The sequence below is a fragment of the Mesoplodon mirus genome (genome assembly GCF_964341445.2).
Source record: "Mesoplodon mirus genome assembly, chromosome: 19".
Lineage (NCBI taxonomy): Eukaryota > Metazoa > Chordata > Mammalia > Artiodactyla > Ziphiidae > Mesoplodon > Mesoplodon mirus.
The window spans coordinates 13,477,964-13,503,227 of NC_138995.1; the positions used below are offsets into that span (position 1 = coordinate 13,477,964).

Here is a 25,264-nt window from a genome sequence, read left to right on the forward strand (position 1 = left end):
TTAAAGAGCCAAGATTCAAACCCGTTTCTGTTCAACTCCAAAGCCCATGACCTAAACCTCTCCACTATTAACCTACATCATCTTGTATATCTAAATACAAGGGTATAAAATTGTGCTGCTGGTCATAACTGGGTTAAAGATATTGTTACGGAACACAAGTTCATATGCCCGATGTACAGTGAGGCCAAACAACCCCAAAAATGGGAATTTGGAGCAGAGAAAGGTTTATTGCAGGGATAAGCAAGGAGAACGGGTGGCTGGTACTCAAAAACCCCAAACTCCCTGATGATTTGGGGGGGGTATGGTAAAATTTAGGGTGAGGGCTGCAGGGTGTGTGACTTTCTTCTGATTGGTTGGTGGTGAGGTAACAGGGTGGTGCTCCAGGAATCTTGTGCTCAGCCTGAAGTTACCATCCTCCTCCTGAGTGGGGTGCCTTAGTTCCTGCAGAAGAACTTAAAGATATTATATGTATATTCCTTGAGGAGGAACCAGGACCCTACTCCAAGTCTGCACTATTGTTTCTTGACTGCTCTTCCCTTGTTTCTGCATTCCCTCCCTTCCCTGATGAGCAACTGTCTGAATCTGCCCTTTGGAACTCTGGGAAGGTCAAGGAGGCTGAATAAAACCTCTTTCCTAGAAAGGCTTTTGTGCCCAAGACGGCCCCACAGGGTCCTGCTTGGTTTCAATACTTCAGAAAAATTTTACTCTTTTTATGTAAAAGAGCATGCTACACAAATAGAAGGTCAAGCTCAAAAGCTAGCAAAAAGTCACTTAATTTCCCAGTTCACAGCAAAGCATTAATAATCATCATCACACCTAGCGTTTGTTGAGCACTTAGTATGCAGCAGACACTGATCCTCACAACAACCTTACGAGTTACTTTTATTACCTGCTATTAACAGCTGAGGAAACTTAGGCACCCAGAGGTTAAGACAGCTAAGGTCAAAACCAAGAGAGACAACTGTTCTGATCCAAAATGGCCCAAAATAGGTCTTCCCTGGTGGCGCAGTGGTTAAGAATCCGCCTGCCAATGCAGAGGACATGAGTTCGAGTCCTGGTCTGGGAAGATCCCACATGCCGCGGAGCAACTAAGCCCGTGTGCCACAACTACTGAGCCTGTGCTCTAGAGCCCGTAAGCCACAACTACTGACCCCGTGTGCCACAACTACTGAAGCCCACGCGCCTAGAGCCTGTGCTCCGCAACAAGAGAAGCCACCGCAATGAGAAGCCTATGCACCGCAATGAAGAGTAGCCCTCGATCTCCGCAACTAGAGAAAGCCGCGCAGCAACGAAGACCCAATGCAGCCAAAAATAAATTAATTAAAATAAAAAAAGATATTTAATGAAATGGCCCAAAATAGCATATTTAGTCACAACAACCTGAGAAGTGGGTCAGACTTTTGTACCCGCACATTTAAAATGGAGAGCCAAAATTGTACAAACTGTACTTTCAAAATAAAGTAATATTGGTTGTAGCCTTAATGACTTAGCTATGTTGCCATAGCTGTTGCTGTTAATATAGCACTTTCACTAACAAAAGAATTTAAGATAAAAAAATGTTTTTTATTCCCCAGTGATTGGTTCAGTACACATGAAGAGAAATTGTTGAAGCCCAAAAGTCACATTCTTCTAAAAATGAATTTTCTACATGAATTATTCAGATAATTCCCGGTTCTCTATGATACTGTTACCGAGTCCAAGCTCGCTCTGCTCGCCACACGACAGGCCAGTAAATCAGAGATGAGGTGTTGAGGCAAGGAATACGAGTTTATCCAGGAAGCCAGAAGACCGAGAAGATGGCAGACTAAAGTCTCAATATAACCACTTATTGGGATGTGGATGCCAGTTTCTTTTATAGTAGAGAGGGGGAGGAGGTGAGGAGGTAAAGTAAAAAGACTGTAAATTTTGCAAATATCCCCTGTAATGGCCAGCCTCAGGGAGGGGATGTGTTAATTTCTTATTTCTTGCAGCCATCCACAGGTGGACAGGGTCTGGATATTTCCCTGAACAAAGGCGCTTTGGTTTAATATTCAGGAGCAGGGTTCCCTGAGGCAGGCCACTATGTATAGACAGTACCCTTTTAGTGAACAAAGCAGCGGAAAGCAAAGGTTAAAGTAAAAGAAACAGATCCAACATGTAGTCAGATTTGGCTCTTCCCAGTTACAATATTTTTCCCTGACAGATAGTGTCAACTATATAATAGAAGGAAAACTATCTTAAGGCAACATGCAAATTGTCTATTTTAGGAAACTACTAACTTATTCTGGGCTAATTGCTTAGGACTGTAGGTAAGAGTGAGTGCTACACACATGGCTTGCTCTGCAGTAGAATACTGGTTGAACCTTACCTGGGGGCATGAGGAAGAAGATAGCAGGGGCTCAAGATAGTACAGCTAAAATACTTAGTTTTGGAAGGATGTAGTCTAATTCTTCCATGGCACCTAAGCTACTTTTATCATCTATAAAATGGACTTTGAATGTTCATTTATTTGCTATCAGGTCAAATGGGGGTGACTGAAGAGTTTTCAGACCATGAAGTACTATAGGAGTCACCTAGTGATTTCTGATGCATGCAGCAGTAAGCAGTAGCTTGCAGCAATTAACAGCGAGTGGTAGCTGGAAGCAAGATCTTAGTTCCCGGACCAGGAGTCCTAACCACTAGACCACAGGGGCCAGCGGCTAGGGCTTGGATTCCTAGTTCTTGCCTGCCTTGTCAAGAATGAATTCAGGAGAGGAGGCAGAAGGTAAAGAGAAAAGGAAAAAGTTTATTGGAAAAGCAAAGTACATGCAGAAAGACACATGGGCGAACTCAGAGAAAGAGTCGCGCCTTTGGGAAATTCTTAAATTCTTTATAAAGGGGCAGTTTTCCGGGTCTTTGTCTTCCTTCTGGCCAATCATCTTGTTTTGTTCTCCCCTGGCTAATTTGTCTCAGGACCCTCCCCTTCGGTGCGCACGCACCTCTCAGTCAAGATGGATCCCGACGTGAATGTGTCTGGGAGAAGCAAGAGTCACCATGGCCTGGAGTTGTCCCCTGACTTTTGACCCTCAAGGAGCCTTTCTGCCCATGTGTAGTGTCTCCCTTGCCCCAAGGTGAGGGGAAGCGGAGATCCCTTGATCCTTTACTCAAACAAGGTTTTGCCCCTCTTTGCTCTTGCCATGACTGTTATCTTAAGGCATCCAAAAGAGACAAAGCTTGGCTATTTACCCTGTCCCTGTCATTTCTTCTATTTCAGAGCAAGCAGGAGACTGATTGTAAATGCCTAACCTGCAGCTCACCTATCTCCTGTCTCAGGAAATGCAAACAGGAGGCTAGTTGTAAGTATCCAGCTTGACCCACTTTTTTCTGTCTCATGAAATGTAAACGGGAGGCCAGTTGTAAATGTCTAACCTGGGGCCCATCTATCTCCTGCCTCACTAGGATCTTAAAATGTAGATCCCAATTTAGTAGGTCTGGAGCGAAGCCTGAGATTCTGAATTTCTAATAAGCTCCCACGTGTTATCTGTGCTATTACTGGGGGATCACACTTGGGAGTAGCAGTGGCCTAAACTAGAGAATGAGCTTCTTCACCTATTTGTTCAGAGGCAAAGATCAAAAAGTTTGATCTACAGGGACTTCCTTGGCAGAACAGTGGTTAAGACTCCACTTCCACTGCAGGGAGAACGGGTTCGGGGAACTAAGATCCCATATGCTGCAGAGCCTGGCCAAAAAAAAAAAAAGATTAAAAATAAATTTAAAATAGGGACTTGCCTGGTGATCCAATGGTTAAGACTCCACGCTTCCAATGCAGGGGGGCAGGGGTTCGATCCCTGGTCGAACTGGGATCCCACTTGCAGTGCAGTGCAGCCAAAAATAAAATAAAATCAATAAAATTAAATAAAATATTCATTAAAAATAAATTAAAAATAAAAATGTTTGATCTGGGGGTCAGGGAGGGGGGATGTGCATTCCTCATCTATTCATTCACCAAGTGAGTGTCTATTATGCGCTAGACCCTAGAGATCAAGATTAAGGAGGGCACTGCCCTGTCCTTATGGAGTTTCCAACCTAAGGCGGGAGCCTGACATTCAGGAAAAAACAACTCGGTTTAAAAAACTCAAGGCGGGGGGAGGGGGAAAAAAACAGCTCAATACCCAAAGGCTACCCCTGTTGAAACGTAGACCTAGCCTTTTGCACCTAGGTACTTTAGTGCGCATGCGCCAGGCTTGCAGTTCCCCTTCTCTGATTGCCTGGCGAGACTGGCTTCTAGGCCTCAGCCAATGAGGCTCGGGCTGTGAGCCGCCGTTGGCGGCGGTAACCGCAATGCTGAGGGGCGATGGCCGGGGATGCTAGACCGTTCCGAAGTCGCGCTGTAGGGCGCTTTCCGCTCGCCCTGCCTGTGGGCGACGTGAGTATCTCTGAGGGTAGAATCAAGACCTTTTTTCCCACGTTTAGGCTTATTCCCCGCCCCCACCCCGGGCTGGGACGGGAGGGGGTGACAGGAATAATAACAACAGCGTATATTTAATCAAGCCTTCGCCAAGGGCCAGGCACTGGGCCGATGGCCCTTAACCTTGTGATGTCGTTGAATCCTCGAACCGTGAGATGAGTGCTTACCAGGATTTCAGAGGAGACGGGCTGCCTAAGGTCACGTGGGAGTAAATGCTGGAGGCTGAATTCAAATCCAGGTGCTCTTATTCCCTTGATTCCTCTCTCCACGCCCCACTTTGGGAACCAGTTTCCTTCTTATCAGGAGTCTCACATTGTGCAGGTGTTGGGGGTGGACATTGGAAAGTCTAGAATCCTGGGGCTTATTTTTAAGTTTTTTTTTTTCTTTTTAAATAGGAAAAGCTATACATAGTAAAAGCACTTATGGGAAAGATAAGCACTAAAATTCAGGAGAGCTTCTGTCTCTTGGGATGGCAATGCAGGGGCTTCATTTGAATCTTGATTGTTTTATTTCTTAAGCCGTGAGGTGGGAATCTAGATGTCTGTTATAGTATTCCCTTTCCTGGTTGTCTGAAATACAATTTTAAAAGGAGAACACGCACATGGAAAAATTTTCAAAGGATTAGCTGTACACAATGAAAAGGAAGTCTCCTCCCACCCCAGACTTCTAGAGCCCCTCACTAGAAGCAGCCACTGACACCAGTTTTGTGTATATCTTATACATTTTCTGTAGTACGTACAAGCATATATGTGAGTTTGTTTTGTTTGCACAAGTGGATCCTATTGTATACAGTTCTTCACCTTTTTTTTTTTTTTTTTTTTTCGGTATACGGGCCTCTCACTGTTGTGGCCTCTCCCGTTGCGGAGCACAGGCTCCGGACGCGCAGGCTCAGCGGCCATGGCTCACGGGCCCAGGTGCTCCGCGGCATGTGGGATCTTCCCAGACCTGGGCACGAACCCGTATCCCCTGCATCGGCAGGCGGACTCTCAACCACCGCGCCACCAGGGAAGCCCCAGTTCTGCACCTTTAATGGCTTATTTTTAACCTCATTAAACATAAAAGTTCCTTAATCTCTTTTAGCCCTGTGATCAATATAATTTGGCAAGACATTCCCAGGGTTGCTTCTCACATGAGGAGATGTAGGTCATGGCCTGCCATAATGCATATTTACCTTTTTCTTCTTGCACATCCTTACCTGTAGGGTCCAAAAAAATCTCCCCCAAATTAACCCTGTAAAGAGTGCGGGAGAAAAAGAATCATGGCAAGAAGAGGATTGCGGGAACTGTAAGGGTAACTTTCCCAAACATTTTTACTTATAAGTCTACAAGTAAAATTCCCCATAGACCCCACTGTTACTTGAAATTAATTTGTTGTAGTGGATTACTGGCAAAGTGAAAGAAGTGGGGATTCATTTCTCACTCAGGTTGCAGGGAAGTGCCCAGCTTCTTTCTAGTGAAGTAGCAAGGAGAGAGAAGCTTGTTTGATCCCAGTTAAGGGAAAGTGTCACACTTAATCCTTATTTTACCTCTTCTAAAAGCCATGTATACACACACACACACACACACACGCACACACACACACACACACATATATATATTTTTAATTCTCCCAATCACAGAACCCTTACATGAGAGAGCTGGGATTCTAGCCAGGCAGGGCTAACTCTAAAAGTTACACCAGAGTGGGGCAATCCCTCGAGTGAACTCATTTGCTCATAAGCTGCTCTGCACGGCCCTTTTCATGGACCTATCAACTTCATCCCTGGTTCTTGTCATCATTCCAGAAACTGTGTTTGGTTCCACAAACCTGCTTGCTTTTTGTCTCTGATTTTCTACCTGGAACACATTTCCCTAGCACCCACTCTGAGTATTTTTCAAGGTCAAATTCCTGTAAGTGATGTTGGCACATAGTCTGTGGGACAAATTTTTAACCAAACGGTGTTTGAGAGGGCTATCCAAACACCTGGACATTTAAAATTACCAACCTGAAAAGCGAAGGAAAAAAATCTCTTTCAAATTCATCTTGCTCACTATCCGTAATGGTTTTGTGTATTGGTGTATTCAATCTATATGAGCATCTTCTATGCCACCGTGCTGGGAGAGAATGTGGCATCTCTCCCAGCACGGTGGCAATAGAGAGTAAAATGTGGTTTTGCTCTTTGGTTGGAGAGCCGGTTGACAGGAGCTTAGGCACTTTAAGATACTACCTTAGTCTGCGGTTCTGGACGTTGGATAAGAAACCAAGAGCAATGAAGGGGTAGGGGCCTGAAGGCGACAAAAGTGCCAGTCCAAAGTGGGTGAGGGGCGGCCGGTCCGGCGCGGTCTCTTCCGTCACTGCGGCGCGCCGCTTCCGGTCCCCAGCGCCGGAGCGAAAGAATTCCCCCCTCTTTGGGGTGGGAGTCTATCTGGATCGCGGATCGCGCCGCGCCAGCCGGCTACTTTGCCGGCACCTGCGTCCCAGCCGTGCCCGCGGCCATGGCCACCGACTCGTGGGCCCTGGCGGTGGACGAGCAGGAAGCGGCAGCCGAGTCGGTGAGTTGGCTTCAGCCGCAAAAGGGTCAGGGGGCCGTTTTGGCCGGGATCAGATGCCTGGGAAAAGACACTCCCTAGGTTGGTCTGGGCCGGGATGGGGTGCGCGTAGGGATGGAGCCTGGACCCTGAGCTGGCTTTGTTTACCCACCCAGCCCCCGACAGGTTACGTAAGCGCAGGTGAGCGCTCCCATAGCTAAAGAGCCCAGGCGCCCGCCTGTCTTCCTGGAGTCAGGACCCTGAATTGTAATAATCACCTATGTAGGTGTCATTTTCCACCTTCCGATTCTGAGCTGCTTGGGCTCAGGAACCATGGCTTATTCATTCATATTTGTGTGCTTCCTCAGCTTGCTCAGTGATGATGAATGACTGACTCTGTAGGCTTGGCAGTCAGTAAATCCTCTCCTGATCCGCTTAGCTTTGTTCTGGGCCTGACACACAGTAAGCAAGATATGGGTTAAACGTTACTATGTAGAATTCATTTTTCCCGCCTAAACACTCGAGTTCTCATAGTGCTTCGAACCCGCTTTGTTGGTACTTATTTCTGTTAATTTCTCGAGAACAAGGACTTAGTTTTATTTTTTATAACTGATAAAAATGTTTCATATGCACATAGAGAGTCAGATAGTTTTAGAAAGTGGTTCCCGCCAGTTTCTTGCTCTCCAAAGAAAACTTATTTCTCTCGACATTGATTTACGATACTGACCTCCTTGTTCCCTGAATAACATGCTTGCTTTGCTACTTCTTGAATTTTCCGTTTTAGGTGTTTATTGATTTTGACACTTTCCTCCATCCTCCTATCCCCACCACAAAAGCACACCTTCCCATTCCCCATCTTTCCATGATATTGTGACTTTAGTTAGATCAGTATTCTGTGCTTATATTATTAGTAACTCAGGAATACCTTTATTTCCTATACAACTTTTCCCTTGGAATTTATAACTGCCTTTTTTTTTTCTTTGTGTTTATCACCAATTCAACCCCAGCCTCTTCGCTAATTGTCTAAGTTTATCACAGGATGTTCCCACACATCAAGTGATCTGTCAGTTCCATTTCTCCCAGGTCTTTTATTTAGCCTGTTTCAAACTGTACTAGTTGTTGGGGCTTCCCTGGTGGCGCAGTGGTTGAGGGTTCGTGCCCCGGTCCGGGAAGATCCCACATGCCGCGGAGCGGCTGGGCCCGTGAGCCATGGCCGCTGAGCCTGCGCGTCCGGAGCCTGTGCTCCGCAACGGGAGAGGCCACAACAGTGAGAGGCCCGCGTACCGCAAAAAACAAACAAAAAAAACTGTACTAGTTGCCCCAGTTCATTTTGGGGGCTGGAGGGGTACAGGGCAAATTTCCCTTTGCGCTCAATCTGGGGACTTCCTCCTCTTCTCCTGTATTGGATCCCTTCCTTTCTGTATCCCCTCTCTTCATCTTTCTCGATTTGGTGGAGCCATTTATCAGCTTTCTGAAGGTGTGTATGGGAAGTAACTTTTTTAAGATACTGCCTTTCCGAAATTAGCTTATTTTGCCCTATCATTTGAACAGTAGTATTGCTGGGTGTAGAATTGTTAGTTGGAAATTATTTTCCTGCCAAATTTTAAAGACATTGTTGTATTGCCTTCTAGATTTCTGTATTTGTTGTTGAGATGTCTGAGACCATTCTGGTTCCCGATGTGACCTCTTTTTCCCTTTCTAAGCTTGAAGAATCTTCTATTTGTCTCCAGTATTCAGAAAATTCATGATGATGTGTCTTGATATGGGTCTATTTTCATTTATTTTACTAGGTACTGGGTGGGAACTTCAATCTGGAAAACTCTTGTCCTTGTGTTATGGGAAATTTTCTTGAAAAATCTCATTGTTGATTTCTTCCCCTTGGTTTTTCTTCATTTCCTCTTTCCAGACTCTTATCAGTTGAATGTTGGATCTCTTGGACTGCCTTTTAATTTTTTTAAGTCAAGTTTATTGTGATATAGTTTATATAAAGTAAAATTCGCCCTTGTTAGTGCTACAGTTCTGTGAATTTTGACAGAGACATACAGTTGTGTAGCTACCATCACAATCAATATATAGAACGTTTCTACAACTCCAAAAAGTTCCATCAAAATTTTTGCATTCACTTCCTTCTCCCCACCCATCTCTGGCACCTGCTGATTTGTTTTGTGTCATTTTAGTTCCACCTTTTCCAAAATGTGGTATAAATGGAATTATATAATATGTAGGCTTTTAAAAAATCTGGCTTTCACTTAACATAATGCGTTTGGGATTCAACCATGTTGTTGCATGGATCAGTAGTTTGTTCTTTTTTATTGCTGGGTAGTATTCCATGCATGGGTGTACCACAGCTTGCTTAGTCTTCTGTTGATGAACATTTGTGTATTTTCTAGTTTTTGGCATTTATGAATAAAGCTATTATGTACATTAGGATACAGATTTTTGTATGGACTTATGTTTGCATTTTTCTTGGGTAAATACCTAATAGTGAGATTTGCTGGGTTATATGTTAAGTGTATGTTTAACTTTGTAAGTTACAAACCAAACTGTTTTCCAAAGTGGCTGTACCATTTTGTTATACCACCAGCAATGTGTAAGAGCTCTAGTTGCTCCACATCCTCACCAGCACAGCATGGCCAGTTTTTTCCCTCCATTCTAATAGGTGTATAGTGGTATGTCACTGAGGTTTTAATTTACATTTCCCTAATGACTAATGATGTTGAGAGTCTTTTCATGTGTTTATTTGCCACCTGTATAACTTACTTGAAGTGGCTTTTCAAATCTTTTGCCCACTTAAAAAATTTGATTGTTTTCTTATTATTGAGTTGGGAGAATTCTTTATGTATTCTGGATGCAAGTCCTTTATCAAATATGTCGTTTGCATAAATATTCTCCCTGACTGGAACTTGCCTTTTAATTTTCTTAACAGTACTTTTTTGAAGAGGAGACATTTTCAATTTTGGCTAATTCTAATTTGTCAATTTTTTCATGATTAGTTCTTTTTGTGTTCTCTCTAAGAAATATGCCTTACCCAAGGCCTCAAAGCTTTTCACCTGTATTTTCATCTAGAAGATTTATGGCTTTAAATGTCACATTTATGTCTGTGATCCATTTTGAGTTAATTTTTTTATGTAATAGGAAGATTAGATCAACATTACCACAGTCAATTTTAAAACATTTTCATCACCTCAGAGAGAAACCTGTACCCGTCAGCAGTCACCCCTATTTCTCCTCAACCTCCCAGCCCAGCCCCTTGTAACCACTAATCTATTTTCTGTCCCCTTAGATATGCCTATTCAGGACATTCCCTATAAATGGAATCATATAATATGTGCTCTTTTGTGGCTGGCTTCTTTCACTTAGCATGTTTTCATGGTTCATCCATGTGGTGACATGTATCAGTATTTCATTCACTTTTATTGCCAAATGATATTCCATGGTATAGATAGCACATTTTATTTATCTATTCATTGATGTCCATTGATGGGCGTTTGAATTGTTTCTACTTTTTGACTATTATGAATAATGTTGCTATGATCATTCATATGTACTTGATCATGTACAAGTTTTTGTGTGGACATTTTCAGTTCTCTTGGGTATCTATCTAAAAGTGGGATCACTGGATTATATAGTAACTCTGTGTTTAACTTTTGAGGAACTGCCATACTGTTTTCCAAAGTGACTGCATCATTGTATCATCTTTAAGTTTATTATTATTTTTTTGAGATTAGTATCTATGAGAGGCACTATTGTGTAGAAGTTAAGACCTAAGACTTTGTAGCCAGACAGACTTGGATTTGTATTCTGGGCCCAACACTTATAACCTTGGGCAAATTGCTTAACTTCTCTGTTCCTCAATTTCCACATCTATTAAATGGGGATAATCATAGTACCTACCTCACTGATTTATGGACATGCCTGAAATAAGTGCTATATAAGTGATTGTTATTATTATAGTTATTGTTATCTATAATTCATTTTCTTTGCAGGAATCTTGAATTACTTATCCATATTGTACAGATTAGTTAAACTTGGATAAGTTTTGTGAATTTACTTAATCATGCACAGGTAAATTATAATAGATCCCAATATTCTAAAACTGAACAAATGAGTAAAGACAGCTCTTTCCTTCTGCCTTGTGGAACTCCCACTGAGGATCTCCACAGGAATTGTGTGATGTAGGTGACTCTGACATGTACAGTGCAAGGTTACTGTGTTTTAAATATTCATCAAGCTCCATTTCTTATTCATTTGAGAAAAGAAAATATTAAATCCTATTTATGTTTATTTCCTAATTCCCCTGTGGTTCCTCTTTGTTCCCCTTGTTCCTTAGGAAATTTCAATTTAGAGAAGGGCAAAGGGAGTAGGAAACCCTGATGAGTAAGACTCTTAAGTCTCCTACTTCACCATTGTGCCTAAGGCATTCCTTATTCAGTATAACTGAATAACCATTAAATCTTCCTTCTTCTGTCTCGAGAATCCTTTTTCAAGTAGCTTTTGAATAAAATGCAGTGTGTAACTGTATAGATTCCAATTATTTTAACACATCTTAAAAGCTAAAATATTGGGCTTCCCTGGTGGCGCAGTGGTTGAGAGTCCGCCTGCCGATGCAGGGCACACGGGTTCGTGCCCCGGTCCGGGAAGATCCCACATGCCGCGGAGCAGCTGGGCCCGTGAGCCATGGCCGCTGAGCCTGCGTGTCCGGAGCCTGTGCTCGCAACGGGAGAGGCCACAACAGTGAGAAGCCTGCGTACCGCAAAAAAAAAAAAAAAAGCTAGAATATTAACTAAAGGTATTGAAAAAATGTAGATATTATAAGGTGGGTGTTTTGGCTTTTTTGCCTTTCGGTTAATTTTTTGGATTGCAAAATAGTTTTGAATGAAGTTGCAAGAGAAATTGGTTTCTCCCTTTTGGTCCAAGTAAATGGAGCAAAGGAAGGAATCGGAACTAACTGGACTTTCAACGTAAGTTTCAGCGTTCAGTTCACTGACACTGCAGTAGGTGATGTGAACTTCACTGTCCTGGTGCTTTTGCTGTTTAGGCTTTGAGATCCTTACAGCAAAGTGAGGGCTGAGTATGTTTTCAGGATCTGCTGGAACCTCTCCAGAATTCTGATACATTGTAATCAAAACAACATTTCCTGGTTTCATTTACATTGTTGCTATCAACTTTTTCTGTACATTGCATTTTATTTAACTGTTTATTTACTCTGTTAGCTTCAATTGTAACAATATACCAACAAAAGAATAGGTTGTCCTTTTATCACTGATTATTACAGTAAAGGATATTTCTAACTCACTTATACCTCAACCCTATCATTTATTTTAGGTAGCAGTTATCACCCTAGGCGTGAGTACTATTAACCCTGCTCTTGTAAATATTGCCAGTAAGTCAGTCTGTCTGTCTCTGTTTTTAACAGCCTTGAATATTAGGCTTAAACCATGTTCATTGGCAGGATGTGGAAGAGGAGTGCTTTAGTGAAGACTAGAATATACTGAACGCCTACTATATATCATACACGGTGCAGGTTGCCTCATTCATTATCTGTTAGTGTGCTCTCTGTCCTTCAGAATTAATGAAGGATTTTTACTGCTTCATAGTGATTTCCTTTTTTTTTTTTTTTTTTTTTTTTGCCAATTCCGTCTTGCCAGTCTCTCCAGTGTGTTCCCCCGTCCCCTGCTTCCTCCTCCATCCACCCTAACAGCGAAGTAGACAGACACCAGAAACTGCCTTTTCAGTTTCCATCAATAGAAGTGAGGTTCCTCCATTGCCAGCTAACCACTTATTAAAAGTGTTTTCATTCCTCCCTCCACTTTCCCCCTTCTTGGACTTAGAGGAAAAGCAGAAATGAACCTCAAGACAGAAAGCCTGTGCAAGTGGTGCTTTGAGCAATAGCCATTTGATTGTGGTGGTGATTTTCATTCTTTTTCCCTTCTCTACATGATGCCTTAAGCTCCACTTAATATTTTATGATTAGCGCACCTGCTTTGGCTAGATCCGAAGGTCAACTAAAAATAAAAATATCCCGTCTTTAAGTTCTGTTCTTTTCTTTTCTTTCTTCTTTTTTTTTTTTTGGCTTTATTGAGGTATAATTGACAAATTTTCATCCTAATAGGGGAGATAAGTCCTTCCAGGATATCCCTAACTTACAGTGTTTAATCAAAGTCCTAATAAATCTTTCTTTGAAATGTCTTTCCTTTATCCCTTCCTTTCTATTCCCACTTCATCCTGCTGGATATTTTGATTACACAGTGTGCCATGATGCTCTAGGCTGTTCCCAATTTAAAATACCAGACATCTAGCACAAGGCAACCCGAATGTGAGGATGCATACTGGCGTGCTGTGGCTCTGTCGCTCCAACATAGCCTGCAGCGTGACTGATTCCCACCCACAGATGCTTTTCATTGCAGTCTTCCCGCCTCAGTGTTCTCTGAAGAATGACTGCATTTTCCAGTATCCTCTAAATTTCCTCGTTTGAAAAATGAGAGTGACAACTCAAATGGTATTCTGTTGAGAGACTGAGAGAATCTGTGTAATCCGGGCATTAAGCAAACTCACAAATTATAATTCTTTCTAAGGATTGTGATTAGGAAGTGTGGATTTTGAGCTGTTGTGTAACCAGTTTTTTTCAACTGGTTTTGTGGGATAGTTTGTTTATTCTCACTCTAACATTTAGTAAACAAAAGGAGCCCAGCAGAACAACCTAATGAATATGACCTAACGAACAGGTCATGAGAGTGGTTCATTTCTTCCCAGCTTCACTGGGGGAGGCACTATTGATGCAAAATCTTTTAAGTGATTTTCCTGACACTTTCCCCCCCATGTTCTCCATTTAGTTGAGCAACTTGCATCTTAAGGAAGAGAAAATCAAACCAGATGCCAACGGTGAGTAACTAAATGCTAGTTTGAAAACAAAAATAATTTCCTTTAGTATTAATGTTTTAACATGACAACTGTCTGGAAAAAGATTATATGTGTACCAGACAGGGGGCTGGCAGATATTGGCAGTCATTTGATTTGGGAATCAACAAACGGGATTGTTTGGTGTGCTGCTTCATATAAGCATGAGGATGCCTAATTGGCTTATAAATTATAAAGTGTATTACTAACCATGAAAATATACCACCAATGATTATGTTTTTTAAAATATTCCTCAATTTGAGATGAGATAGACAAAGTATGAACAACCTGAGGGTTAACCTATTGTAATTATTCTGAAATCGTATCTACCAAAAACCTAAGATGTCCATTGAATTTTTGTTGATGTATTTAACATTATAGGGGAGAAATTGCAACACCTCACTCTGAATTATTTTTCTGTATGTTTTTACAGAACTACAACATTGAATATATGTTTCTATTAATCAACAATTTACATACAAAGAGTCTTAATGGCACTATGGTGTTTGTATATTGACGAAATATGATTTGCATAGATATAGATATTCCTCTGTTGAGCATCAAGGTGGTTTTGGTCATTGCTGTAACCATCTTTCTGTAACATGAGAGAAGTATTGACGCTGTGAGGGATTAATATTAGTTTTTGAGGTAAAGTGAGAGGACTTGGAAAGAACTGAAATATAAGCAACAGTTTTCATACCTTTGTTTATATAGGAACAATAAAATGTTTTTATCTGTGGCTTGGTTTCCTCATTTATTTTTTTGCTCCCCAGGCCTTTACATTTCTAGTGTCTCATAGAATTTGAATTGTCTCAGCTGTTGGGTATGGGATGTGATTTTGAATGACGGCCGCTTTGTGTCTGATAAAGGTGCTGTGGTCAAGACCAATGCTAATACAGAGAAGGCAGATGAAGAAGAGAAAGGTAACCTAGCCTAGAGTTACGTATACATGAAGTTCTACAGTCTAAGAGAATGGAATGTTATGAGGTTTCATTTTTACACCCTACTTGTCTGGACTTTAATGGGAGTCACAGTGCTAATAAAATTTCAACATAGTCATTGGTAAAGGGATTCTAGTTCTTTACATTTTAGAGAAATTTTACTTTGAACAACTCATAAACTTCAGCAGCAGCAGGAAATATTCCCTGAATGATTATCTTGTATTGGTCTTTATAAAAGAAATTTTAACTTGCATCACCATTTTCTAATAAAATTATATATATTTGTTGGTATTTTGACACATTTAATGAACAGCTTATCCAACATCAAGATACAGACTTTGTTAATTTTTTTTCCATTGTTGTGATGTTTTTTAAGCTCATAATTTTATTATTTTATTTATTTATTTTTGGCTACATTGGGTCTTTGTTGCTGTGCATGGGCTTTCTCTAGTTGCAGCGAGTGGGGGCTACTCTTCGTTGTGGTGCGCGGGCTTCTCATTGTGGTGGCTTCTCTTGTCGCGGAGCATGGGCTCTAGGCACACAAGCTTCAGTAGTTGTGGCACATGGGCTCAGTAGTTGTGGCGCACGGGCTTAGTTGCTCCACAGCATGTGGGATCTTCCCTAACCAGGGATCGAACCTGTGTCCCCTGCATTGGCAGGCGGATTCTTAACCACTGTGCCACCAGGGAAGTCCCTTAAGCTCATAATTTTAAATTTATATTGAGTGTAAATTGGGGAGTAAATATTTGGGTTTGGATAGGAGAAATCAGTAACCTCAAGAAAGGATAGTTGTTAGGAATAGAGTTCTGGAGAAGAATATGAGGCCCCAACAGATGATACGAGTATCATAATTTTTCCCTTTAATAAAACTATTTTAATTGCATTTATAAATCTAAACTAAGCTCTACCTTGAATTAGGAGTCCCAGTGCAAATGCATGTTATTGCTTAAAATACCAGTGGCAGCTGAATTCAGATGAGATCATCACGCTGGATTTCATGGACTTTTTAAAATCTTCACTCTTTTTTTCCTGACAGAGGACAGAGCCGCCCAGTCCTTACTCAACAAGCTGATCAGAAGCAACCTTGTTGATAACACCAACCAAGTGGAAGTTCTGCAGCGGGATCCAAACTCCCCGCTCTACTCAGTGAAGTCCTTCGAGGAGCTTCGGCTGTGAGCATTTACTTTCTGTCTCTCCCCTTTGTGTTTAGATAGAAATCCTAGGCCTGTTACAAGAACTTTTTCATCACTACAGAACATTTTTAGTTAACACAAGTTTAATAAAAGAATTTAGCTGCTTTGGGCTAGTAAGTAAAAATTCTAGGTAATTTGTAAAAGCTTTAGCCGCACTTATACATTGTGTCCAGTTCACAGTTCCAGTCCTGTTAGCTAGATATTTGGCTTCTTTCCTTAACCAAAGAGACTGTGACTTTCATCTTTAACTGTTTTTCTAGGAAACCACAGCTTCTCAAGGGAGTCTACGCCATGGGCTTCAACCGTCCATCCAAGATACAAGAGAACGCGTTGCCTTTAATGCTTGCTGAGCCGTACGTGTCCTGATGCAACTCTATCCCATTTTTAACCTCCCATGTTTTTTTTTAACTTTTATTATTTTAAAAAACTATACTAGTGATACATGCTCATTTTAGAAAAGTTAGAAAACAGTGAAAAATAAGAAAAAAGAAATAATTTGTAGTCTCCCTCTCCCCTACACTATTAATATTTGGAGTAGAGACTTCTAGATGTTTTTCTATGTAAACTTGCATATGTATACTTTTTTCTTAAAGGAACCATATAAAATGTTTAAATGTTTTTTTGATACGATAATTACATAATAATATTTCTATGTTGGTAAATACATTTGTATCATTTATATACACCATGATTTCATTATATGGGTAAGTAAAATATATGTGTCAAATGTAGAAGACAAAAACCAAACAGGGTTCTAGGAGACCGGAATAGTACAGTTGCTAAGGTCATTTTCTGGTGCAGTGCTCCTTACTCTTTCACAGGCGTTTGCATCTCATAGGAATTTATTAAAATGCAGAGTCTGATTTCAGTAAGTCTGGGGTGGGGACTGAGGTTCACCATTTCTAGGAAGCTTCCCGATGTTGCTGGTACTGCTGGTGTCAGACCACATTTTGAGGAACAAGGTTCTAGAGCATGAGGCACTGTTTATAAAAACTGATCCCTACATCACATATGATTATCTAAATTTGTACTGCATATAATCCTAAATCCCCCTTTCCCTGTTTGTCTGAAAATAGATGCTTTAGGTCTGTATTTTCTCAAAGTTTTTTTTCGTTCTGTGTCATAATGTATTTTTCAAGATGGATAATGTCTTTTGAGCTACTTAAAAATGAATAAATTGACTGCTTATTAGATTGTTTCACATTTGCCACTTGTATTTATGGATCTTGATGCTTTCATAGATGCTCAGTGTTAGACTGTCAATGTTAGAAGAGATCTGGGAGAATTTTCTAGTACTTTTTCTTCATTAACATATTTATTGAGGGCTTGGTTTGTAACAGATACTATTCTAGGCACTTGGATACATTAGTGAACAAAGCAGACCAAAATTCTTGCTCACAAGGAGCTTACATTCTAGTTTGGAGTATAGATGATATATTTTTACTAAAAATAAATCAAATATATAGTCTGTTAAAAGGTGATAGATTGTAAATATAATTAATGCCACTGAATTGTACACTTAAAAATGGCAAATTTTGGGCTTCCCTGGTGGCACAGTGGTTGAGAGTCCGCCTGCCGATGCAGGGGACACGGGTTCGTGCCCCGGTCCGGGAAGATCCCACATGTTGAGGAGCGGCTGGGTCCGTGAGCCATGGCCACTGAGCCTGCGCGTCCGGAGCCTGTGCTCCGCAACGGGAGAGGCCACAACAGTGAGAGGCCCGTGTACCGCAAAAAAAAAAAAAAAAAAAAAAAGGCAAATTTTATATTATCTATTTTACCACAATTTTAAAATATCATTAATGTAATATACCAAAAAGCATTGACTTGTATGCTTTAAATGGATGGATTGTATGGTATATGAATTATATCTCAATAAAGTTCTTTTTTAAAAAGGTGATAAGTGCTAAGGAGAAAAATAGAGCATGATGGGGGGATTGGGAATACCAAGGACCTGACTGCAGTTTTACTCTCAACGTTTTATTATGGAAAAGTTGAAAGGATTTTATAGTGAACACCTATATACCCACCTCCTAGATTCTTTCAGTGACATTTTACTGTGACTATTTACTATGCTTTATCATGTATCCATCTACCAGTACATCTTTTTTAAGGCTTTTCAAAGTAGGTTGCAACTTTAAATCAAGTAGTTAGGGTAGAATCTCATTAAATAGGTGATATCTGAGCAAAGACTTGAAGGAGAGGAGAGAGTTGTCATGTTACCGTCTGGGGACAGTAGTAGCAGGCACTGTATAGCCGGTGCAGAAGCCCTCAGACAAGAGCATGGCTGGCATGTTTCCAGAGCAGCGCCGGGGCCACTGGGGGGGTGGGTGGAGTGAGGAAGGGGGCCGGCAGCGGTGAGGTGGTAGAACAGGGAGCTAGTGGGGAGCCACACCAGGCGCGACCTTGTAGGGCATTAGAAGAATTTTAACTTTTGCTGTGAATGAAATCTGGAGTGATTGGAAGGTTTTTGAGCAGAAAAGTGACATAAGCTGACTCACATTTTAGAAGAATCACTCACTGCTATGTCAAGAACAGATAAAAGATAAGGAAGGAATACTTCAAATCAAAACCATAAAATCTTCTATTTGTGAAGCTAGCATATGTAACTTTATACAGAATCCAAGGCCTCCTTCTGTAAATTAAGTTGGAATATTCATTCTTTAATTAAGCTTTATGCTTCATTTTTATTCGCTGAAAGAATGCATGAGATTTATACTCCTAAACAGTTTGTTTTCTTGTACAGCCCACAGAACTTAATAGCCCAGTCTCAGTCTGGTACTGGTAAAACAGCTGCCTTTGTGTTGGCCATGCTCAGCCAAGTAGAACCTGCAAACAGATACCCCCAGGTAAGGGCTTGGTGAATTTGGGTTTTCTAACTCATAGCTGGAAGGGAAATGCCATTTGATGGATTAAAAGCCGAGCTTTGTATTACTTTTCACATAAACTAGAACCCCGTAAGTTGAGCACAAACAACATGGTTGATCTTCCAGTAATAACAAAAATCCTGTTCCCCTTTCGATGATTTGCCAGTCCTGGGATACTGCTGATCTGATAGGCTTGGCTTCTTTAGTTGCAAGAAAAACTTCCTTAATCTACAACTATCATCCATTAGGAACTTCTGAGAACCTTCTGAGTAAGAGAAAAGGAAGCTTATCTCCAATTGGAATTTCAGATCCCTACTCACATGGGGCTTTTGGTACACCAGTGGCCAATAGCTGTTCTCAAGTGTCTTTACCCAGCCAGAGTTCTGACCCCTGAGAATTACAGCTTATGACTCTGCAGCTTAAAGAGTCAAATGGTGTGCACTTTATATATTCTTTGCTTCAGCCTCAGCTGGAGGAATCATTAAGTTCTAATGGTAATTCCCTGTTGCATAATAGTGAGTGTCTTGAATCCTCTCTCTGCATTCTTTCCCTACCAGTGTCTGTGCCTCTCCCCAACTTACGAGCTCGCTCTTCAAACGGGAAAAGTGATTGAGCAGATGGGCAAATTTTACCCTGAACTGAAGCTAGCTTATGCTGTTCGTGGCAATAAATGTGAGTATGAATATGTGATCCTTGTTAATTAAGCTAATTACTTTTTATTTTGAAAAATTTCAAAATGTACGCAGTTGAAATAATACAATGAACACATGTGCCTTCCACCTAGATTCGAAAAGTAAACATTTTGCCATATTTGCTTTATCTGTATATATGTCCATATTTTTTTTTTTTTGGTGAATCATTTGAAAGTAATTTGTAGACACTGGCTCTTTATTCCTAAGTACTTTAGTGTGCACTTCATAGTAAGAACATTCTGCAGCATATCCACAATACCCTTACCGCAACCAAGAAAATAACACATTTTTAATAACTAACATCTAGTCCATTTCATTTCCCCCTAATTGTCTTAAGACATCTAAAATATTGCAGTTTGTATTTGAGTTAGAATGGCAGAGGATTCTGAACATTTGTTTGTGGAGGGCAGTAATTGGTTTGTTAACTGAAGTAAAAAGGAGCATTTGTTAGCTTTAAATTGACTCAACATTCATGTTAAGGCAAAATTTTCCCTGTGACTTTTTTTTTTTAATATTTATTTATTTGGTTGCAATGGGTCTTAGTTACGGCTCACAGCCTCCTTAGTTGCGGCACACGGGCTCCTTAGTTGTGGCATGTGAACTCTTAGTTGTGGCATGCATGTGGGATATAGTTTCCCGACCAGGGATTGAACCTGGGTCCCCTGCATTGGGTGCGTGGAGTCTTAACCACTGCACCATCAGGGAAGTCCCTTGGCTGTAACTTCTGTGGGAGCTTGTATGTATTTGGTTAAGGTTATACTGTAATTAAAGGACTAAAAATTGAATCAGTAAGTACCATCTAACCCAAAATGAGCCAAATTCTCAATTTCAGGCTGCACAGGGCCAAGAATGTGCCATGCTGTGCCAGGCCTAGTCTGGGGAAGCACTCTAAGAGAGGCAGTTTGTTTCTTGGAAAAGACAAAACCTTTCATAATGAATCTTATTTACTGACCTGGGAAGGGGGCACATAAAGGCAACTGACTCATTTGACATAGACGCTGGGAGAACTGAGAGGCAGAGTATACTGGAGTGAGAACTTTGAAAAAGTCTACTTGTGAGGAAATGCAAACCCGGGCAAGGGAGAATGATGTTGACAGAGAATAAATAAAGATAAGAAATCCTTGAAAGAGGATTGATGATTATAGAGAATGTAAAAGAATACCATTTTCATCTCATTGTTTATACTCTTACCAAATCTTTTCGGCATTACTGTTTTTTGTGTGTATGTCCATTAAATCCTGTAGTGCTATCCTAACCTTTCCTTAAAATATTAACGCAAACATCAAAACAATTGCTTTAAAATACATCATAGCTTTAGAACTGCTCAGAGAGTAGAGCTGGCTGTGCCATGGAAACACCCACAGAGCACATCTTGTCTCCACAGTGGAAAGAGGTCAGAAGATCAGTGAGCACATTGTCATCGGCACCCCTGGGACCGTTCTGGACTGGTGCTCCAAGCTCAAGTTCATTGACCCCAAGAAGATCAAGGTGTTTGTTCTGGATGAGGCTGACGTGATGATAGCTACTCAGGGCCACCAAGATCAGAGCATCCGCATCCAGAGGTAGGAACTCTTGAGCCAGGAGGAACGTCTCGGCCTCCTGATCTGCAGCGTCATCTCCTTTTACTTCACCCTCCTCTTCTTGCTCCTGCCAGGTTCTTTACTCTGCAGCTTTCAGAGGCATTTGTTTGGTGGGCCGTTTCCATGTCACACTGACCATACCCCCAGCCTGGGTTGAGGAAGGAGACTTAGGGACTCTACTACCACCCGTCCCTGCCCCACGTCTGCTCCTCCCTCCTCCCTGCAGTGCTCCTCCCTGCTTTGCCACCTTCCTGGGGACGCAGGTCATCCAAGCCTGGGGAGGCTGTGCTTCTGTTCCTTCCAGTGAAACACTCGGTCGGGGTCATGTCGAACACCTGGGCCTTCCCTTGCAGGATGCTTCCCAGGAACTGCCAGATGCTGCTTTTCTCTGCCACCTTTGAAGACTCTGTCTGGAAATTTGCCCAGAAAGTGGTCCCAGACCCAAACATCATCAAACTGAAGCGCGAGGAGGAGACACTGGACACCATCAAGCAGTATTACGTCCTGTGCAACAGCAGAGATGAGAAGTTCCAGGCCTTGTGTAATATCTACGGGGCCATCACCATTGCTCAAGCCATGATCTTCTGCCATGTGAGTAGCAGCAGCAGCAGGAGGAGGCCTGCGGGGGAGGAGCTCCACTGGAGGGTGTGGCCCTGTGCCCTCCCTCTCAGCCAGCGCCACGTAGTGCTGGGGGACCAGGCTCCTTCCCTGTGGCTGGAAAGGAAATGAATCACCTCCATCTGCCCAGGACATATTCTCGCAGGTTGTAATGAGTTGTAAGGGGAAGACTGAAGATCTAAACCTTCTTTGGTCCCACTTCTTAGAGATAACTTGGGAAAAAAACCTCCAAATAACATCCAGGAAAATAATTTTAAAGTTTTAGTAATATAGAGTACTTAGGAATGAAGCCCTTTGGCTCAAACCAGTCTTTATAGGTAAACACTAAGATCATTGAAGGAATTTATTCAAAAAAAAAAATCACATGGCTAAAAAATATTCAGAAACTTTAAGCCTAACCTGCTGACTGAACTCAGTAGAGCCTTCATATATATTAATGGCAACAAGCCACTTTTCTGCAGGGGTCTTCATTTTTTTTTTTTACAGGTATCTTCACTTAAAACAATTCTTTTCACTCCAGACCCGCAAAACAGCTAGTTGGCTGGCAGCAGAGCTCTCAAAGGAAGGCCACCAGGTGGCTCTGCTGAGTGGTGAGATGGTGGTGGAACAGAGGGCTGCAGTGATTGAGCGCTTCCGAGAGGGCAAAGAGAAGGTGCTGGTCACCACCAACGTGTGTGCCCGCGGTGAGCAGAGACTGTGTCCTGGTCTGCAGGCTCAGGGTAGCGAGAGGGATCCTCGTCTGGGGCACACTCCGGTGGTATGCAGGAGATCCTGTTCTCTAGGAGAGCCTGTTTGGATTCCCTAGGCAGAGGAGAACTTTCACAGAAGCCAGGAGTCCTGACTTGGTGGCTTAGAACGGCGCCTGCTCTTCTTGGGGCCCCCCGTGAGGCTTGAGCTGCTTCTCCAGATACTGGTATCCAGCAGAGGCTCTCTGGAGCCTGATGGCTGATTTCATAATTTGGTCAGCACCTGCCACAGTTCTGTTTTCTCCCTCTGGGTTCTGCTACCTGCCCCTTTGTCTGAATCCCAGAGCTGGCCCATCCCAGACTGTTCCTTCCACCTGAGGTTGGTGTGTGTAGGCCTGACTGTGGACGACAGTGATTTCTGTCTCCCATCCTTACTCCTGTCCAACTCTCCTTCATGCAGGTATCGATGTGGAACAGGTGTCTGTCGTCATCAACTTTGACCTTCCCGTGGACAAGGATGGGAACCCGGACAACGAGACCTACCTGCACCGGATCGGGCGCACCGGCCGCTTTGGCAAGAGGGGCCTGGCCGTGAACATGGTGGACAGCAAGCACAGCATGAACATCCTGAACAGAATCCAGGAGCATTTCAGTGAGTCCCTGGGAGTGTCCCCTGCTGGGCCCTTCCCTTACAGGGGCAAGTCCAGGGGGGAGGGGAGGGTGAGGGGTAGGTTTTCCTGTGGCCCCGAGAGAGGCCTTTGTCTCTGTCCCATTCCCCTCCTTCCCTACAATGTGGAAGTTCTCAAATGCACACCTGGAGAGCTCAGGGCTCAGGGACTTGAATGACAGTCCCCCCTGGCCAGGCTGAGGGGCCTGGGGCTCTGGCTGTTGCTGTCTGTGTCCCTTGCTCAGTCACTGGAAGCCTTTGGGGTTCAGTGAAGGATCTCTGTGGCCAGAGGCACAGCACGTTCCTAGGCAGCAGAGACCTGTGTTTCCTCCCTCCCTGCTGTGCTGTTCCTTCCCTGAGTGTGTGTCTCTGTAACCCCATGTTGGTCTCTTCGAATTCTCTTTTCCTTCCCCCAGATAAGAAAATAGAAAGACTGGACACAGATGACTTGGACGAGATTGAGAAAATAGCCAACTGAGAAGCTTCTGCAGTCACTGGTGCCACCCTTGGTGCTCCCCCTGCACGGGACACTAGTGCTTTCACGGGACACTATTGCTTTCACGGCACAGGCCTCAACAGTCAAGACAAAGATGAAGGCACGAGTAGAGAGAAACTACCTACCTCATTTTAAATTACGTTTGGACTTGACAAAAATTGTACAAGTGATGGGGAAGGTAGAAAAAAATTGTTTACACAACTTTTGAAGATTAGGCATGAATACACAGAAATTTACCTTTTGGAAATTCCGTCTTTTTTTTTGGCCAGCGTTTTCCCACATCATTACGCTAATGTAATTGTTGTGGCTGATCACTTGCTCAGGAGCCTTTGTGGCAGCCCCAGCCTGTTCTCTGCTTAGAATTGTTCACGCCAGCCTCTAGCCCTCGTGAAAGTGACAGAGTAGAGGTGAAGAGGGAACACAGAGAGAGAGAGACCGAGTAGGTTTGGTGTGTAAGCCAGTCATCATGTTTGGAGTGTGGCATGAAGCAGCAGAGGAGACCTGCTAGCTGCTGCTTTGGATTTGGGTTGGGACAGCTCATCTGAGTGTTGTCGGTCCCCGCTGTCCTGATGGCCAGAGCAGGAAGATTTGCTAAGCATGGACCAAAATGCCAACCTGGGATCTTTGGTGTACACAAGTCTGTGTTGCAGACCATGACTTGTTCTTCTCAGCGGGTGCAATCTGTGTAGAATGCACATCTGATAACTGTGCTTGTGCTTGAGCAAGTCCTGTGGAGAAGTCATCGTGGAGAATTAGTGGTGGTCCTGGCTTGCCACAAAACCTGATCTTGTGGGCACTTGCAGCATCTTTTTTACATCCCTAACATCACCTTGACCGTTTAGTAGCCCTCAGCAAATAAAAGGTGCTCTGAGGTTTGGATCCTCAGTGAAAATTGTGGTTTCAAGTTGCTAATGGCCAGTCTCAGGGCTCCAGAAGCGATCAGCAGTAGTCAGAAATCCTTGCTTTGCCTCCAGATCACAGAAGGCAAGTTTTTTATCAGAGCTGGGGAATGATTTCAGAATTTAGGCATCTTGATTATAAAGGAATTCTGAATATCTGCGTTCACAGTACTTGGAATACAAACAGGTGCAACTTAGGGACAAGGTGGACTACAGCCATTCATCTGTCCAAGGCAAGAGTAACTGCCAAGGCCTTTGCTCCATCCTTACTTGGCATCTTTGTGCAGAGCAGTCAGAGCAAATAATAGTAATGGACACTTCCTCACACCTGGCCAAAGCTGTTGGCACCCACAGAGCGACAGAGCAAAGATGAGATGAAACTGAGTTATAAGAGCAATAGGAAACCCCAGCTGAGAGTCCTCTTCAGCTCTTTGACTTCGATACGGAAGGGCCACTTTATCTAGGACCAGGCCTGGAAGAGGGATTTTCTGTGATGAGAACTATTCCAATCCCAGACCTTCCTTGTAGGCATTTCTGTGTTTTAGGGCCAGATTTGTCTCTTGGGAAGGGAAGGGGCCAATGTTAGCCCCCCAGGTGGTTTCCCTAATCTGACGTTACAGCTGCTACAGAGAGAACCGCAGACTGTCAGTCCTGCCACATTCCCCTGGGGGCACTTGACTGTGTTGAGTCTTGTTTGTACTTGTGGCCAACTCTGACCCACCTTGGGAGTCTTGTAAGAAGGGAAGAAATTTTATGCCCCCTCCCAACCCCCGCAAAGTCCTGTGGACCAACCCTGAA

The 25,264-nt window shown here is 42.7% G+C and overlaps 1 protein-coding gene across 3 annotated transcripts; it reads left to right on the forward strand.

Moving 5' to 3' along the window:
* The first annotated feature begins 4,272 nt into the window (after positions 1-4,272).
* Positions 4,273-23,814, forward strand: DDX19B (DEAD-box helicase 19B). Of its 3 annotated transcripts, none has more exons than XM_082608238.1 (12): positions 4,273-4,384; positions 13,767-13,815; positions 14,700-14,753; positions 15,808-15,943; positions 16,225-16,317; positions 18,708-18,810; positions 19,386-19,500; positions 20,905-21,082; positions 21,454-21,691; positions 22,239-22,401; positions 22,865-23,056; positions 23,488-23,814. In XM_082608238.1, the coding sequence occupies exons 1-12, from the start codon at positions 4,313-4,315 to the stop codon at positions 23,547-23,549; spliced, it is 1,455 nt and encodes a 484-aa protein (XP_082464364.1). In that variant the 5' UTR covers positions 4,273-4,312; the 3' UTR covers positions 23,550-23,814. The 3 variants fall into 3 exon arrangements, with proteins under 3 accessions (XP_082464364.1, XP_082464366.1, XP_082464365.1); XM_082608239.1 differs by lacking the exon at positions 4,273-4,384 and adding an exon at positions 6,838-6,957; XM_082608240.1 differs by lacking the exons at positions 4,273-4,384; positions 13,767-13,815; positions 14,700-14,753 and adding an exon at positions 6,816-6,957.
* Positions 23,815-25,264: the final 1,450 nt, after the last annotated feature.